Raw genomic sequence first — 19,489 nt, forward strand, 5'->3', positions numbered from 1 at the left:
AGAGATCCCTCCTGGGCCAGCTGCAACACAGCGAGGGAACTCTGCCGCATCCAGGTGCAACAAGGGCCTAGCTGGCTCAGCTGATACTAGCATAAGTGGAGCCAGCAGAAGACCTGAAAAAGGGCCATTTGGGGAGAGAGCAGAACCAAGGGGAGGGGAATTTACACCACTTCCTGAGCCCATTTGGCTCAGTCCTGTAGCCCTCAGCCCCAGCAGATAATATACCAGGAAAGGGGGTGGCAGAAGGAAACATAACTTTATTTTCCTTCCACCAAGCCCTGCTGGTGTAACCAGCATCCTCTCCTTCCAGTGGCTCCTGAACAGAGGTAGGATGTGGCAGCTGGCTCTGCTTCTGCCAGCCTCTGCCAAGTTGGATTGGGCCCTGTGTCACTAATAAGCTCCCTGTGTTCGGATACCTGTTAAATATTTTAAGAGAGATGTCATTTCTGTAAGGCAATTAACTCAGGCTAAATTATAATTATACATTATTTTTGAGGAGTTTTAACAACAGTGTATTTCTACTGCTAATTTAATTAGATTTCTAAAAGAACCAATCATCCAAAGTTTCTATAAAATCATTTCCTCTCAACTAAGTACATAATTAGTAAAATCTGGCTTGGACAGAAATATCACTAATAACACTTTACAAGATAGCGGGTTATATATTTTTGCAATCCTTCTTATGCACATTGAATCAGTAGCATTTCTAATGCTAACAACCTGTAAGATGGGATATAAAATTAAAAAACCAAACAATTAAGCTAACAGCTGATTAAAGATTACTAATGCAATACAAATGCGTATATCTGTTTCTATGTTTCTCTTTGTATTACAATATTCAATATTTCAAGATAACAAGTTTGGTCTTAAAATATTGCTTGCTATGCAACAAATAATTCTCAATTAAAAATAAAAAGACATCATAGGAAAAGTTTTTAAAGAGAAATACTTTAAAAATTGAAAAATTGAGAATTACTTTAATTGAGAATTTACTTAAAAATACAGAACAAGTTAAACTTCTGGGTTGCTGGTTTTTAAAGTAATATACTGACCTATATAATTTGCTAATTCTTTATTGGTTTTATACAGCCCTGTGCTTTAATAGACTAGAATGTCTCTAAAGAGGGCTTTAAAGGAGGAACAGAATCCCAGCTGTTACGTGTGCACTGACAGATGCGGTCGTATGTGCAAATAATTTCTGTTAAGCCTATGAAAGGGCTTGTGCTATAGAAGAAGCAAAACACACTTCACAACATTTATGTATTTTTTCAATTTCTATGCTGCGCAATATTTGCAAGGTTTTGTGTGTGTGTAAGGTTTTAGTTTAGGTCTGATGTCTTGGCTGGTTGGCTTGGAAATCGTAGTAGCAGTAATGGAATAAGAGATTTAAGAAAAACTGTAAAATGCATCCTTGTACTGCGTGTGGTAAATTAAGCTGTGTTTCCAGGAGCCTCATCCTTAAATGTAGTCCTTGCGATGCAAATAGTTGGGTGATTCATTACTTTTGCATTCAGAAGATCCTTCAGAAAAACATTTCCATGGTTAAGCTTTGTGGATTCATAAGTCTTAGTACGCTGCCAGCTGCAGTTTATTTGCTTGTTTGAAAACATTAGGTCCTTTGCTGAGGGTGTGTGTGGCAGGCAGGCATTCATTGTGAGCCATGTCCACGCAAGTAATGTAGCATGTGATCAGGAAGCTCAAAGATGTCACCAGTAACAAGCTCTGAAACCTCCTGGTGCTCTGAAATGTATTTTAGTGATCACAGAAGGATGCCATGTCATGAATCCTTGCTCACATGTTGTAATGCTTCTGTGGATGCAGGCAGACATGGAGAGGATTCCCCCCCCCCCCGCCACATAGGGCCAGTATAAAATCTGAACAAATCCTTAGGCACTATTGACTGGGTTTTATAAGTAAAATTAATTTATGGTTAATTTTGGCTGTGAAATTGCTAAATATGATGATTTAATAGCATGGTTACACTTCTCAAACCAGTAAAATAAAACACAAGACAAATACTGAGTTAGAGGCAATTTTCTATAAGCAGTCTGTGTGTTTTTTCTCTCCAGAACTTTGCATGGTGCATTAGCAGGTGTTTAGACCCTAACTGGAAGCCTACAAAAGAGAGGAAATTCTGAATTATAGTTCATTATGGGAGCCCTTTCTCCCTTCCATACCCTAATGGTATGGCATTCTAATAGGAGTAGCACACGCATATCAAGAGGAGAATAGACAGTCACAATGAGCCCCAACTTGGAGTTTCCTTTCTTTTGTGAATTTAAGTCAGATTCTGAAGCACCCACTGACACTGGGCACAATGCAACAGGACCTTTTCCTGTGCGAGCCCACTGAAATTAATGGGACTCTCAGAAGAACATGAAACATAATGAAGTTTGTACAGAGGATGCTCCTGTCAGAGTATGAAAGGCGGCACCCTTAAAAAAAAGTAAGGGATGATTTTATCTGGTATTGTTTCTTGTCCAATTATATATTGCTACAGTAGCTTAACAGGCAAGTCAAGCAACTGAGTGCCTACAGGGCAATTAACATCCATTTATTTAATGTTGTAATTATTTATTTAGTTAAAGCATCAGCTTGACTAATAAATAACTGCACAGAAGATGTAATAACTTATAGCTCAGAATTTAAGTGCTAGGAATGTTAAGGCTGTAGAAAACTAGTTTTCAGTTCTGCCTTAACAGGAAAGCTTGAAGTAACCACAGGAAAACAAGATGTAAATCCCAACTTGGGAGAAGAGGTAAAAAGAAAAAATCACTAATATATATTCAAAGCAATACAGACCTAGCCTAGGGGGAGAGTCAGCTTAGAGTAAAACAAGTAGGCTTAGGTTTTAGCTCAAGCTCAGTGTAGACTTCAGTTTTCCTAGATTACAAGGTTAGGAAGATTTTTAGATGACAAAAGGCTCAGCTGAAAGTTTCAGCTTTCAGTTCAGTTTAAAACCAGATAAAAGCTAGTTCCATTTATCAAAGCTGGAGTGTTAAGCTGCAACTTAAAACTACAGGATAACTTGCACTTTAAAACCCTCAATATTTTTTCAGGTTTATATTTTTACAAAATGTTTAGGGGTTTTTTACGGGAGAAAGGAGTCTGCTAAAAGTTTCTGTTTGATTTCAGTATAAAATCAAACAAAACCTAGTTAAAGTTTTTTTTAAAGTTAGTAAAAAGGAATCTTTCGAGGAAGGAAGGAATCTTCTATAAGAAGTTAATCCTGTTAATTTACCACCCATTGCCCACTCCCCACTTAATCAATATCCATGTCCTGCCCAGAGGCGAAGGATTCAGACTGAGGCAAGGTGATGTCTTTTCCCTTTTTATTAAAGTTATAGTTCTATCCAAAGCAGTGTGCTTCATATACCTGTCTACTCTGACTCACTACTTTCTCTAACTATCTTAGCTAAACAGTCTCTGTAGTGTTTGGAAATTACAGGAGACCCCGTGCGACAACAAGCAAGAGGCTGAAGCTCAATCAAGCAGGGGCAATGAAACCATGCCCCACAACAAGAAGAGAAGAGTACTAGTAGTGGGAGACTCCCTACTGCGTGGGATCGAAACCCAAGTATGCCGAGAAGATCCGTGGACTCGCCAGGTATGCTGTCTACCAGGAGGATGGATTAGAGATGTGACGGAAGGGTTGCCATCACTCATCAAGCCCACCGACAGGTATCCCTTTCTCCTCATCCATGTGGGAACAAATGATACTGCCAAACGAAGCTATGAAGAAATCACATCAGACTTTGAAGCTCTGGGAAGGAAACTCAAGGACTTTGGGGCCCAGATAGTTTTTTCATCCATCCTTCCAGTACTTAGAAGAGGAGTAGAAAGGGAAAGAAAAATATTCTGTGTGAATGAATGGCTACGAAGGTGGTGCTGATATGAGAGATTTGGATCCTGGGACCACAGGCCATGGTTCCTGGAAGATGGACTGCTGGCAAGTGATGGGTTGCATCTCACAAGGACTTGGGAAGAATGTGTTTGGCCACAGCATGGAGAAGTTCATCAGGAGGGCTTTAAACTGAATCCTAAGGGGGAGGGAGACATAAACTTGGTGGTAATGACTGTTGAAGGCTTGTGCACAGTAACGGGACCAGAGAGATCGGCTCTAATAGCGCCCAGTAATAGTCCTCAGAAAAATGTAGTAATGAAGGCAAGCCATAAATCACATGGTCTTCAATGTCTATACTAATGTTGTTGTAAACCGCCCAGAGAGCTTCGGCTATGGGGCGGTATACAAATGCAATAAATAAATAAATAACGCACAGAGCATGGGAAACAAGCAGGATGAAATCGAACTCTTAATACAGGAGAATAATTGCAACTTGATAGGTATAACTGAAACTTGGTGGGATGAGTCCCATGACTGGAATACAGCAAGTGAAAGATATAACTTGTTCAAAAAGAACAGAAGGAATAAAAAGGGAGGTGGAGTCGTGCTATATGTTAAAATATATATATCCCTGCACAGAAATACAGGAAGATGAGCTTGGTAGCTCCACTGAGAGTATCTGGATTAAAATTAATGGGACAAGTAATAAAAGGAATGTGGTGCTTGGAGTCTACTACCGACCACCCAATCAAGGAGAAGACAAGAATGAAACTTTAGAAAAGCAAATTGCCAATGTTTTGAGGAGGCATGATGTAGTAGTAATGGGGGACTTCAGTTATCCCGATTTCTGTTGGGAGACAAATTCTGCCAAACACGGCCCCTCCAAGAAATTTCTGACTTGTGTTGGAGATAACTTTCTCCTACAGAAAATGGAGGAAGTGACCAGAGGATCAGCTATCCTGGACTTGATTCTAACCAATAGAGATGATTTGGTGGATGAAGTGGCAGTTACGGGAACTTTTGGGGAAAGTGACCACACCTTACTTGAATTCTTGATTTTAACAGAAGCAAAAGCTGAGAGTAGCCATACGCACACCCTGGACTTAAGGAAATCTGATTTTAATAAACTCAGAACAATTGTAAGTACAGTTCCATGACAAGCAACCCTAATGAGAAAAGGAGTCCAAGATGGGTGGGAGTTCCTAAAAAAGGAAATTCTAAAAGTGCAATGGCAAGCAGTTTCAACAAGGAAGAAAGGGGGGAAACAGCAGAAGAAGCCAATGTGGCTTCACAAAAAGCTTAAAGATGACCTGAAATAAAAAAAGAACACATACAGGAAGTGGAAAGAAGGCCAGGCCACAAAGGAAGAGTGCAGGCAGGTATCACGGAATTGCCGGCATGGTGTCAGGAAGGCTAAAGCTGAAAATGAGCTGAGGTTAGTGAGGAATGCTAAGAGCAACAAAAAAGCTTTCTTCAGGTACATCCATAGTAAAAGACAGAGAAAAGAAATGGTGGCACAGCTACTCAATGAGCATGGCAAAATGATAACAGATGACAAAGAAAAGGCAGAAGTGCTCAATTCCTACTTTGGGTCATATATCCAAAAAAGGGTCTATGACTCTCCCAGGAAACATGAACTGGAAAAGGCAGGATTAGAGCTTGAGATTGATAGACAAATGGTCAAGGAATACCTAATCACTTGACCGAGTTCAAATAGGCAGGGCCTGATAAACTGCATCCTAGAGTATTGAAGGAACTGGCTGAAGAACTCTCAGAACCGCTGTCTGTTATCTTTGCAAAATCATGGAGGACTGGTGAAGTGCCGGAGGACTGGAGGAGAGCTAATGCTGTCCATTCTGATAGAAATACATCAAGGCAGAGTCATGGTAATCCACCTCTTGAGCTATGACACGAAACAAGTTGGTGTACACCCCCACAGAGTTTCACCCCTGCTTCATGGTTCCCAACTGCCGGGATACAGTCTCCTTCCGCTGAGGATCATGAAACATCTCAGTCATGGTATCAACAAATGCGGCATACTGGGTCAAGACAGGATCATTTGGGACCAAAAACTGAGTAGTCCATTTGGCAGCTTCCCCTTCCAGGAGACTGATAACAAAAGCCACCTTCACATCATCATTTGGGTGCTCAGCTTGGCACAGTCGCATGTACAGTTCACACTGGACAAGGAACGTGGCAAACTGGTCACTCTGGCCACCATAACAGAGGCAGTTGCACTGGCACTATGACACGGACAGATGGCACAGCTGCTTGAGCCACACACCCTTGAGCAGCTTGGTTAAACAGGGCTGGAAGATTTTGTTTGTCGAGTCGGAGATTCTGCGTTTCTGCATGGAGGTTCTGGACTTCTGCATACAAGACTTTGACTTTTATCTGGAGACTCCTTTTGCGCCACCGCTGGCCTCCATGGGTTCTGTTATGGGAGTGTCAGTGAAGGGAGGTGGTGGCTGAGTCAAGCTGTCCTGTCCAGAGGCGAAGGATTCAGACTGAGGCGAGGTGATGTCTTTTTCCTTTTTATTAAAGTTATAGTTACATCCAAAGCAGTGCGCTTCATATACCTGTCTACTCTGTCTCACTACTTTCCCTAACTATCCTAGCTAAACAGTCTCTGCAGTGTTTGGGGATAGTTGACTGAGTACTTGTGTCTTGGGAGACACCTGCTTAGGTAGGGAAGGTTTTCGTGCTTAAGCGGTGGTTCTGCCTGCATTCCATGCTTTGAAAGTCTCTCTTCTTGTGCCTCCTCGCGCGGGATGAGGGGGAGCGAGTCTCAGACGGCCCATCTGACAGCAAGGCTTCGCTCGGTGACAGTACAGTCTCTGGAAGCGGAATGCTGATTGGCTGGGAAGTGTTTGAAGTGTCTAGTGGGGATTCCTGCACAGGAGTAGATGGCATGATCGGAGAGTTGCTTCCCAACTGCCCGGGCGTTGGACTCACAGGTGGGGCAGGAGCTGCCTCGGTGGAAGTGCTGGGCATGGGAGTTTGAGGGCTGCCAGAACCCTCCCTGCTTGTCTCCCTTCCTGCAACTCCCCAAGGAGCCTTGTCCTCATCTGACTCCCTTCCCTGATCTACCTCTCCTTTCATCTGGGGCACAACAATGCATTGACCACTCTTCATTCCCAGAAGACTGAATTAAGCTAAGTCCACCCCCCTTTCCAAATTCTCTAGAATTTGAGCCACACCTCCTGATCCCACTGGTTGCACTAGCAGTTGGGAGAAGCTAGCCAGGCATATAAATTTAGAACAGCCTAGCAAGGACCCCAGCTGATGCAGCATCTCTGACCCAGTGACAAAATGGCATAATGGGTGAGTTTAGCAGCAGGGCAAGGAGGCCAGAACAAGCTGCTCTGTCATTTGATATAAAAAATCCCAAGCTCTCAAGTAAGGTAACTTAACATATTATACTACAAAAGTAGATATGCAGTTGCAAAGCCAGCAGGGGTATGGGGGCTTTTCAGTATGTCACATGTATTACTGTCTGCCTGTTGGTCAAAAGTCATGGGTGTGCCCTTGAAAAAATGAGCTCTTGGGCCTCATGGAATTAGTCTGTTCCATTGAGGCCAAAGTGGCTGACATGGAGAAACTGAGAGAGGCAGAGGGGTTGGTGAACGAGACATATGGAAATGAGATAGCTATCTCTTACTCCCAGGATTACAATTTGCATCTTGTCATGGAGAAGGGGGGTCTCCAGGAAGGAGGGCATCATTCTGAGGAAGAGGGAAATGATCCCTTAAAAGGGACTCTTGTGGGGTGAGCAGATATTCCTCTAGGGATGGGGAGATCATGGTAGTGGGTGATTTCATCACTAAAAACACATAGCTAGTTGGGTGTGTGATGATTGTGCAGGCCTCAGGGTGAATTGCCTGCCTGGCACAAAGGTTGCGAATGTCACTTGTCGTCTAGATTTCCCGGTAGATAGCAATTGGGAGAAGTTGGTGATCGTGGTGCATGTTGGCACTAATTACATGGATAAATATAGTTGTGAGGTCCTGGAAGTGACCTCACAACTCAGGCTGCTAGGTAGGATGTTGATTTCAAAATAGCTTTCTCTGAAATTCTGTTGGTTCCATGCACAGGGCCAGCTAGACAGTGTCAATGTGTGGATGAGACAGTGATGTCGGGAGGAGGGTTTTGATTTTGTTAGGCACTAGTAAACATTTTGGTACAAGTCTGTACAAAAGGGGTGGGCTCCACTTGAACCAGGATGGAACCAGACTGCTGGCACTTAAAATCAAAAGGGATAGCATGAGTGATTTTGGTGATTGGTTGGCGATCACTCGTGATCGAGTAAGATTGTCTTCCAAGATAATTTGGTTGGAAGATGCCTGTGCATGAATTTGTTTTATGTGGGGAGATTGGCGCATGACGATCAACACACAATCTTGACAGAAAAAAGCTTTGCTCCAATGGCATGGATACCACGACGATTGGAAGTCTTTTATCTGCTGCAGCCTTCATCTGCCTTCACAGCCGTTGTAACATACACATTGTTATCCTCCGCCTGTTCTGCCATTGAGGACTTTCTTGGATCGTTCTTTGTCTGGTTCCTCTCCCTTGACCTTACTGCCATGGGTGACCCTGCTGGGAGTACATGACTCCTGATGGCATCACTCACAGGGTTCATTGGAACACGCAAGCCCATTCACCACTGCAAGGTGATGATCTAGCGAGGGATAGCCTTGCTGTGGTGATTCATGCATTAAAAGGTAAAGGTAAAGGTGTCCCCACACTTACAGTGTGAGTTGTTTCCGACTGTTAGGGTGACGTCTTGTGGCGTTTACTAGGCAGACCATATATATGGGGTGGGATTGCCAGTTCCTTCCCCGGCCTTTCTTTACCTCCCAGCATATGCCGGGTACTAATTTTACCGACCACGGATGGATGGAAGGCTGAGTGGACCTCCACTCCTTTTACCAGAGATTCGACTTCCTCCTTCCGTTGGAATCGAACTCCGGCCGTGAGCAGAGCTTCGGCTGCATTACCGCCGCTTACCACTCTGTGCCACGGAGGGTCATAATTCATGCATTAGTAACCTCAATATTTGATTATTGTAATGTGCTTGTATGTGGGACTTCCCTTGCACCTAGTCCAGAAGTTCCAGCTGGTGCAAAATACTCTGGCTGTTGGGGACAGATCACCATACCTCCTGTGCTGAAAAGCTTGCAATGGCTGCCCATATATTACTGGGCCAGGTTCAAGGTTCTTGTAGAATTTAAAAGGCCCTTAACAACTTGGGTCCAGGATATCTTAAGGAATTCCTGATTCCTTATATCGCAGCCTGATCACTGAGATCTTTGAGGGAGTCTCTGTTGGTGGCCCCCCATGGCTCAGATGCACGGCTTGTAATGACTAGAAGCCGTACTTTCAGTGCAGCAGGCCCATGTCTGTGGAACTCCCTCACAATTGAGATTGAACAGGCACCCTCCTTGTTGCACTTCAGGCACGTGACTGGCATTTTAAGGTGCTATTTGGTTTTATGAGGATTTTATTGTTCTATTGTCTGGCTCATTTTTATGTACACCACTTAGAAATGTGAATGATTGTGCTGTATGTAAATGCCCAGACGACGATGCACCTGCAGCCCAGCAGGAAGCCCATGCTGCCGCCCACAACAGCCCCAGCCTGCATGCAGTCGCCACCCATCACCACCTCCACCAGCACCACCACCACCAGCTCCACACCAGGCTGCGCCGTTGTTGGGCAACAGTAAGAAGGCTCTGGACATTGTATTGTTTGTATGGTATTTTATGTTTTATTGTATATTTTATTACATATTTTGAACGTTACTTTGATATTTTATACGAATTGCCATCTACCTTAGTATTTATTCATAAAAACAAGCTTTATGTTGTTTTTATGATGATGTAAGCAGTTGTTGTTGTTTTGTTTTGTTTTTTATAATGATATAAGCCGTTCCCAGGTCTCTTCTTTGTTGCGAGATTCTGGGGGTGAGCAGTGTTTGGGTCCTGGGTGAGAGCCAGGATGGATATATGGAGTCCTGGGTGAGAGCCAGGAGTCTGAGAGGGTGTGTATGTTAGAAGCAGAAGGGACTGATGTGGGTTTATCTAATAGTAATCTGTAGGGGTGCCACACTTCTATATGTAATATTATGTATTTTGGTAACATTTGTTGTTTAAGCTTATTTTGTATTACTTTATGTTTTGTAGCATTATAGTATGATAGTATGATTACTTCTGTATATTTTTGTCATTTCTATGGTTGTAAACCACCTTGAGTGCAGTGATGTAGAAAGGCGGTATACAAATTAAAAATGAAAATGAAAAATGAAATGAATGAAAACAAAAAGGCGATGGGGCAACTATTAAATTGGTTGCCAGAGGAGTGGGGAGCTGACAGGAACTCAGGAGGGTCTAGTTCAGACCAAATCTCCCCAGGATGAAGATGAGGGTGATGATGATTTAAATGAGGGAGGGATAAAAGTAGGCTTTGAGAGTGCAGGGGCTCATGATAACAATTCAGAGAGGCGAAACCACTATAGGCTAAAACACAAGTGCCAAAGACATTTAGACAGAGACACAGTACGTAAGTTCTACATGCTAATGCTAGAAGCCTCCAAGCTAAGATGGGTGAGCTGATATGCTTGGTCTTAGAGGACAGCATAGATATAGTGGGAATAACAGAAACCTAATGGAATGGAGAGAACCTGTGGGACACAATTATCTCTGGGGACAAGCTCTTCAGGATGAGCAACAAAAATTGTTACATACATTAGTAGCAGTAAATAGGGAGGTCGTTGAACCACTGGGTGATAAGGGAGTCAAGGAGGATAAGGAGATTGTAGAAAAGTTAAATGAAGTCTTTGCTATCTTCACAGCAATAAGGCAAATTACTGGACCTGATGTAACTTTCACAGAAAGGGAATCTGAGGAACTGAAACAACTAGTGGTGACAAGATACCAAGGTTTATTAACAAAATAAAAATTGGCATATCATTGCGTCTAGATGGCATCCCACATCAGAGTTCTTAAATAATTCAAATGGGAAATTGCTGCCTTTCTAACGAAAATGTGTAACTTTCCCCTAAGATCAGTCTCCATATCTGTGGGTTGGACAGTAGCCAATCTAACAGCTTTTTTAAAAAAAGAGATCCAGGGAGGTTCCAGGAAATTATTGACTGGTTAGTTCAACATCTGCTTTGGGGAAATTGGCAGAAAGCATTGCCGAAGATAGAATCCCACACATGTAGGAGAAATAAGTATTGCTGAAGCAGAACTAGTGTGGTTTCTGCAAGGGTTAAGTCTAAAAAGTTGCTATATAAGGGACTAATTAAGCAATTAGAAACTAAATGTGGAAAGCAATTGGATTTTCTTTTACTGGTTGCTGGGTTGATTTTTTTTTCTGCCCAGAAACCCTGAAAAGGCCTCGTGCTGAGCCATACATGTTGGGAAAATGAGAAATTAAGCCTAAGTTACCCCCTGGGTTGCCAGCTAACTGTAGGGTATATGGCAGCATTTCTGTTCCTTTAGGGCTAGTTTCATCCTTTGCAATCAAGTATTCAAGAAAAAAGAAGAAAAAACAGCCACTATGATTGCAAGTGCTTTGAAAGAGTAAAGGGTAACCATTTTTTCAGATCACCCTTTAGCAGTAAGCACCCAATCCTGCTCTACTCATTATAATAACTGCAGAATAAACAGACTCTTACTTTTAGTGCAGACATATTGCTGGCCAGGTAGAGAACACAACTGAAACTGAAAAGCAGAGCAAAGGAAAGTCTACTGAACCTAGCTTAACCAGAGATTTATTGTAAGCCATGATCCCTCTAGTCTAGAAAACAGGACAGGGTGACATTTAGGGAAAGCAGAACTAACCTCTGGCAAAGTCCCTCTCCTGGTCATCCAGGAGGGGGAGATGGGAGCATTTGAGCTTTCCTGCTCGAGTATGTAGTGCTAAGAGTTATGTGTGAACTGGACCATACTGTTTAAAGGTTTCATTCTAAAGTTTAGTTTCTGAATGGCATTCCAGTTGCTTATTCTCTTTATTTAGAAGTTGTCATAAATTTAATATTCTGAGACAACTGGCACAGTTACAGTAAATCCCAGAAGATTCCCCTCACCTGGGTGATGGCGCAGATCACTGGTGATGCTGTTGTACTTCATAACCTTAGTTATTCAAAGCTAAGGTTTAAAACTTCTGCTGTATAGATCAAGAAAAAGAAAATCTAGATTGAACTCATGGTAGCATAATAGATTTACTGGTGAGTAATGGTAATGTGATTTTATTTGCCATTTTCAGAAGAGTAGTTTCCCTCTTCTTTAAACTATGGGCATGGTAGTTGTGCTGGTTTGAAAAAATGATTTTTCCCCTTTGCCTTTGTTCTGAAAATACTGTTCAATGAAAACCAGAATTATATGTCTAGACATAAAAGTCCAAAAGTGAACCTTTTCTCTGACATTCTACTTTAGGCAGTCTTTTCATTTCTGTTGTTTTAACAAAATAGATAACATGAAACAGAACTTTGTATAGCAACATTTTGAAATACCCTTTAGATTAGCTAATTTATTTTATTACTGTTTAGATATATATTTATTTATTACATTTATATACCGCCCCATAGCCAAAGCTCTCTGGGCGGTTTACAGCTAATGTTTGCCAAGTGTGTGTATTTAGAGTTTATAAACCAATTTTCTGCCAGTAGGCATCCAGAGTGGTTTAGAAAACTTTGAAAATCATAATCCTTGGGTACATCAGTCATAAAACTTTACCTAAAATCCAAATACATTGAACTGTAAACACAATAAAATGGTACCAGACAGAAGCAATTGTAGAATAGTGTTCTTCTGGGTACTTTTTGTTCTTCAGGAACTTCTTCAATTAATTTAGCAAAATAAAACAATTAAACCTGCCAAAAATATGTTCATAAAAGGAGCTGGTTTTAAACCAGAACAATGTTTCTGCTATAGCCCGTAACCTAAAGCTGTACATGTTGCTTTGGTGTACACCTGGTGCTTCTGCATCAGTAAGCTTTGCTCCTTCACTTCAGAGTCATAAGAATGTGCAATGGTAGTAATATGTGCTGCACTCATTCATTTTTTTCTGTTTGGAACTAAAATCTGTGCAAAGTTGGCATAGTACCTTCAAGTGTTAATTGTTTGGGTTTTATTTCGGAAATTCCACTCTAATTGTACACTGTTAGAGGATTATAACTATAATTCTGTTTTTTGTGTGTGGTTTTTTGACAGACTTCAATATTGTTTTTTTTTAAAGTCTTTGGTAACTAAGAATATGTTTCCTGTTTACAGAGCAAGCTTTACATGGAAGGATTTAGAAGCCTAAAAGAAGGAGAACCAGTGGAATTTACTTTTAAGAAATCTTCCAAAGGACTTGAATCAATACGGGTAACAGGTCCAGGTGGGATTCCCTGTTTAGGAAATGAGAGAAGACCCAAAGGAAAAACAGTACAGAAAAGAAAGCCAAAGGGAGATAGGTAAATAACATTTTTTTCTATTTCTGCATCTTTCTGAAAGTTTTTATTTGCAGTATTCAATAATTTTGTGACGAGAAGTGCTTCTCTACAGACTCAGATGTAGTCATGTAAAACTATGGCTGTAAATATTTAACTTTTAAAAATGGTGATTTTTTTGAGCATCTGTGGAAATCACATACTGACTTTGGAGTCCTTCCTTGGCAAAGGATTGTAGTTCAGTGCTAGAGCATCTGCTTTGCATGTTGAAGGTCTTGGGGTTCAATCCCTGGCATCTCCAGGTAGGGCTGGGAGAGACTCCTCTCTGAAACCCTGGAGACCTGCTTCCAGTCAGTGTCACCAATACTGTGTTAGGTGGAACAATGGTCTAACTTTGTGAAAGGCAGCTTCCTATCCTAGATGTGCTGCTTTCTGCTGCTCTATATTGCTGTTCATATGTCTTAAAGCACTGTCTCCATGAGGATTTGTTGTGTTTTAGCATTAGGTCCTGGCATTAAAAATGAGTTCTAGGTGCATTACCAGAGTTAGTCAGAAGTTTACTAACAGACCTTCAATCAGAGCAGCTGACTGTTAAGCCACTATGGCCACTGGAGCTCTATCAGGGGAATAGGCATCTCCTCTCAGCACCCTTCATAAACTCCACTTCCCAGGATTCTTTGGGGGAAGCCATGACAGTCTAAAGTGAAATAAAGGTCTGGTGTGGGTGTGGCCCCCTGATTAAGCAAGCCCAGCAGCTGTGAGTCTGGCTTTTCGAACACAGACAATCTGTTGTTACTGAGCATGCCCGACATTATCATGGAATTCAAGCCAAAATTTCTTAAATTAATTAAAAATCAGCCAGACATTTTTTAACCTTTAAACTGCAGAAGATAAAGGTCAGAGTATGGGGCAAGGTCAGTAATAGGATTATAGGTACTCCTTGAACATGGCATTTTAATTAATTTCAATAAATTATGAGAACTCTGACAGAAAAAAATTCCAAAAGTAGTCTGGTTTCTCTCTCTTTTTACACTTTGAACTCTCAATTCTCTCTGACTGTTTTGTGTATCACCATGAAATTTAGAGGGTTGCTAAGCAAGCATTTCTGAGTTCAGGACTATACTTTTTGTAAGGTTGTGTTTTGAAATGAGCTTACGGGAAGCATCAGAATGGCATGGGGGTATTTTCAATTTAACATTACGGAATGCGAAAAATTCATGCAGACTATAGTATACAGCCACTCTCATGGCTGTATAATACAAAGCATATAACAGCAAAAAGAACAAAAACAGGGAATAGAAAAAAGGGGGTTAGTTATACAAATGATGGTATAATCTCATATTATGATGGTAAAATGTAAATGTACTGCCTTCAAGTCGATTCCGACTTATGGCAACCCTATGAATAGGGTTTTCGTGGTAAGCGGTATTTAGAGGTGGATTACCATTGCTTTCCTCTGAGGCTGAGAGGCAGTGACTGGGCCAAGGTCACTCAGTGCGTTTCATGGCTGTGTGGGGATTTGAACCCTGGTCTCCCAGGTCGTAGTCCAACACTCTAACCACTATGCCACACTGTCTGTCATTATGATGGTAGGTGTTCCAATAATTAATGGGAGTCAGTGTTCCAGTACTGAGTTATCATTGGCTTCTGCTCTCTTCCTTTGAACCAAATTGTATAATTTATCCATTGTAGCTATATCTAGACATTTCAGTTTCCATTCCCATTTAATGTGCCCTTTTGGATGCTTCCATTTCCTTTTGGCAGCAATGAGAAAGTTACACAATAATAGCTTCAGATTGTCCTTTAGAGCCAGATCTATGATATTTAACAGGGCTAACAATGGGATTGACCTAATTATCCTTCCACGTAGTTCAGATATACAGTGAAAAATCTGGGCCCAGAATGCTTTACCTTGGTGCCATCTAGTCCACTCAACCATAACTGATGAGTGGTTGGATATTAATTTAGTCTTTATTCTAATTTTTAATGGGCGAGCGGTTAATCATGGGGATAAAAATATAGTTAATTCTAGAATATGAATTATGTCTAACAAAGTAGAACAGTGGTTCCCAACCTGGGGGCTGTGACCCCCGCAGGGCCACAAATAGTAAATAAGTTAATTATTTATTATTATTATTTTTAAAAAGTCTTCATTTCCTGGCTGCTGGCTGCTCCCCACTGCAAGACAGTTACAACAGAAAAGTTTAGGATGTCAGCCTTGTATTTTGTCTCTTGATGACATAGGGAATGATGACATTATACCAACCCTGTGAGATAGGTCAGGCTGAAAGACTGTGTCTGGCCGAAGGTCACCCAGTGGGCTTCATGGCTCAGTGGAGATTTGAACCTGGATTTTAGTCCAACACTGTAGCCCATGGGTGTTGGAAGACAGGACTGTACATCTTCAGACTGGGGGCGGGGCTTTGATTGGTCCTTTGCACTAAAACAAGAAAGCAACACTTCCCTGTCTGCAGTGAGCTTGAATGGAAAGGGATATTTGGAGGTGTGTTTTTGCCACACCATTTTTTCCATTAACAGAGACTAAAATTACAATTAGCATGGGAGAGGGGGGTCATCAAAATTTTTGAACTTACAAAGGGGGTCCTGTACTCATAAAGGTTGGGAACCACTTGAGTAGAATGTGTAATCCTTCTGATATGGATATATATATCAGCAGATATCTAGAAAGTTCCAATGCTCAAGCCACTTTCCTAAAGCTTTAGGAAATCTTGAGATGTTAACATACCATTTGAATTTGGAGAAATTTGGGAAGACATTTTTGTTAATGTTCCTTTCTCTGGCCAATCAGTTCTCTGTACCACTCAGCCAGTCTCAGACCAAAAGTATTGCTATGGCTAGGTGGTCCCACCCATCTTTCTCCAGGCACAAAAACAATGTGATAGTAAATTTGTATATTAATAGAGCTATTGGCTCTTAGCTCTGGTTGTGCAGTTTCCTCCTCCCTCCTGCTGTTATGATGGCAATCCAGCCATACAAGCAGATCTACTTTTCTGATAGACCCAGGAGCCAATACATCTGTTCTAAGTATGCTCAGAGCTGTTTCCATGAAGGCTGCACCTACATAGTAGCAAAGCTCAGAGCCCAGCTTCCCTGACCAGCCTTTTTGTTTGATTCTTCCCCCCCCCATTATTTGTGTGAGTGAACATCACTGGACACACTGAGTTTCTTGTTTGTAAAGTAAATGGGTTGTGTTTTTTCACTTATATAATTTTTAATGGATAAGGATGCCAAAATATTTTTAAACAATGTTTTAATCACATTTCCTCAAGCAGTTCACCCTCATTAATAGTTGGTAGAATTAAGAAAATAGCATAATTATGCTGGAAGGGGAGGGGAGAAAATAAAAAAAATTACTCTTTGCCAGCAATTAATGCTTTTTGCCTTGCAACTGTTTTTTTATATATAAATCTGGAGTGGAACTGCTCTAGACTCTGGTGAAGTAGAACACATGAAGCACTGACTGGGTTCCCTTAACATTACAGTGATTGCTGTTTGTTGGTGTTAGAGCCCCTTGCTTCTGATTTCTTTTCCTTGGCGTTTTGGTAAAAGAATAGTGGTGATTCCATGTATCATGTGACTGACTGGCAATGAAGGGCTGTGGCCAATGCTAGTCTGTTTTGTTTATTAGTATAAGGTCACAGACCCGTTCAAGTAAAATGATCAATACAGCAACAAAATAGTTAAAACACAAAAATATAAGAGTACAGCATAAAAGAAGTACTGTATCAGTTAACAGTCAAGAAAAAAGAATCCTCTTACTAATCTAATAATAGATGGCCAATGCTAGTCCTATTCAGAGTACACATATTGAAATTAATGGACCTAAGTTAGTCATGTACATGTACAGTGGGCCTGCTCTGAGTAGGACTAACATTGGATACAGCTCAATGAGTTTATATTTCAGATTGAAGTTACTGTTGTGGAATCATCTTATTAAATACAAACAGAGTTTTCTCACTGGGGAGTCAGATGCACTCTGTGCATGCTCATGTCATTTATTTCTGAGGCTCATCATTCTGAACCATGTCTCCTCCTGCTCAATTTAAACCCCTCAGGCTCCATTATGTTTGACTGGGTAGAATATTACCTGCACAATTTCCTTCTCATTAAGCCAATTGGCAAGAGCCTTGTCTTTATACCTTTTTCAAACAAAACAAAACAAGATAACCCATGTTATTAACTAACTCATTGTTTAACTCCATCATATTTTCAGACCTAGTGAAGCTTATTAGGTAACAAATAGGGCCCCCAAAAGGGTTGTGCACATGTCCTGTGGACTATAAATCAATCAATACAAGGAAGTAAGTCCCATTGTTTCAGTAAGACTTACTACCAAGTAAGTTGGTATAAGATTGCAACATTAAGGTGCTCTAATGCAGCCATTTCTTCATTAGAGTTTCTGAAATGTGGCTGTTCATCAGATAGATTCTTTATGGCAAATTTCTTACTGGCTTACATGGTTTAGCAAAACAGGAATGAGTCTAGGCTCATTCTGTCTATGTCTGTCTGATGTCAGGTGTATGTGTGTTGCTTCATGTCTATATAATGTGGTTGCTTCTGGTGCTATGATTGTCTGTTTCCTGGTTTGTTTTTCCATCTGTATTTTATCTGTGTTACTTTTATGAAAGGATCCTGTGGAAGAGGGGGAGTACTTTTTTCTTTTTGCACAGAGTGAGAAATTTGAGTTGTCATTAGCTTCTAATTTTGTTAAATTTAACTGCTCATAAAATAAAAGCTGCAGTGCAGACTTGGGTAAGTGGATCTGGCTAGCAGGCTAGATCACTGTCTTCCACCACCTCTTGCAGGACAGGTTTGAGAGGTAGGCAGAGCCCACCCATCAGTCAATCATTTGACATCAGTGCCACACTTTGAAGGGGCTTCTGAACACCCAACAACAAAGTGCTATTTGTACAGTGCTTCGAAAGGACCTGGCAATCGTATACGGTATATGACATAGGGTGTAGACAGGTGGGTGTGGTTTGGCTGAAATGGTCTGAGGAGCCAAACAGAGAGACCTGGTGGCCCTAAATAGGCCCATGAGCTGGAGCTTCCGCACTCCTGTTGTAGTAGTATTCCTAGCATATAGAGTAGTAGCCACTGTAGTGGGGCAGCGCCATGAGCCGCGCTGCCAACACCAGCATCTCTGCAGCTTACCTGGACATGACTGTGGCAGGGCAGCAAAGTTGGGGCCTTTGTGGTCACATTACAGAAGTGCTGGATGATGATGATGATGATTAACATTTATTATTAAATTCAACCAAAAGTCCCAATGTGGGTTACAACAGTTTTAAAATACAGCATTATAACAACTTAAAATAACCTAAATTCACAAAGAGGGTGAGTCCTAAAAATATATGTCTCAGGTGTCAAAGGCGAGGGTAAAGAGCATTCAGCATTCACCTAAAACTATACAATGCACCTCGGTGGGAAGGAAGTTCCACAACTTAGGAGCCACAACAGGGTATGCCCCTCCCAGCCCCCGCCCCGAGCTTCATAGGTTGGCAGAACTACCAAAAGGGCCCCCTTTGCTGATCTCAACACCCAAGAGGGTCCACAGGAAAGGAGTGGTCTTCCAGATATCTGAGACCCAAGTCATTTAGGGCTTTAAACACTAGCGTGAGCACCTTAAATTAAGCCTGGAAAGGAACTGGCAACCAATACAGCTGTTATATGAAATTTAACAGGAACCCCAGCCAGTAATGCTGCATTTTGGACTAGCTGAAGTTTCTGAGTTATTTCAAGGATAGCCCCACAATGAGCGCATTGCAATAATCCAACCTGAAAGTTACCAGAGCATGGAGTACTGTTGCCAAGTCATCTCTGTCCAAAAGGGGCCGAAGCTGGTGAAAAAGCCAGAGCTGGAAGAACCCACTCCTAGCCACTGAGGTCACCTGAGCCTCCAGTGGCAATGTTGGATCCTGGAGTACACACAAACTGTGGACCTGCTCCTTCAAGGGGAGCGCAACCCCAACCTCTTTAGGAGGGGGTGCACCACCACCTCCTTCAAATCAGATGGTATGTCCCTCTCCTTCAGTGAATCATTAATCACTCCTTGGACCCACCCAGTCAACCCCCTATGGCTACCTCTAAGAAGCCTAGATGGGCAAGGGGGCAGGTGGTCAGCCACACTTCTTCAAGCAGCTTGTCCACATCCTCAGCCATCTCCCCACCTCCTGGACATGAGA

At 41.7% G+C, this 19,489-nt stretch overlaps 1 protein-coding gene across 8 annotated transcripts in view; it reads left to right on the forward strand.

Moving 5' to 3' along the window:
* The window catches only part of LIN28B (lin-28 homolog B), a 159,616-nt gene that overhangs the window by 88,794 nt on the left and 51,333 nt on the right, over positions 1–19,489 (forward strand). For all 8 annotated transcript variants that reach the window (XM_061623453.1, XM_061623450.1, XM_061623452.1 and 5 more), the window contains one exon: positions 13,123–13,307. In XM_061623453.1, the coding sequence (XP_061479437.1) occupies positions 13,123–13,307 (185 nt within the window). The remainder of the gene's footprint in view (positions 1–13,122; positions 13,308–19,489) is intronic.

This window comes from Rhineura floridana, chromosome 4, assembly GCF_030035675.1.
Source record: "Rhineura floridana isolate rRhiFlo1 chromosome 4, rRhiFlo1.hap2, whole genome shotgun sequence".
NCBI lineage: Eukaryota > Metazoa > Chordata > Lepidosauria > Squamata > Rhineuridae > Rhineura > Rhineura floridana.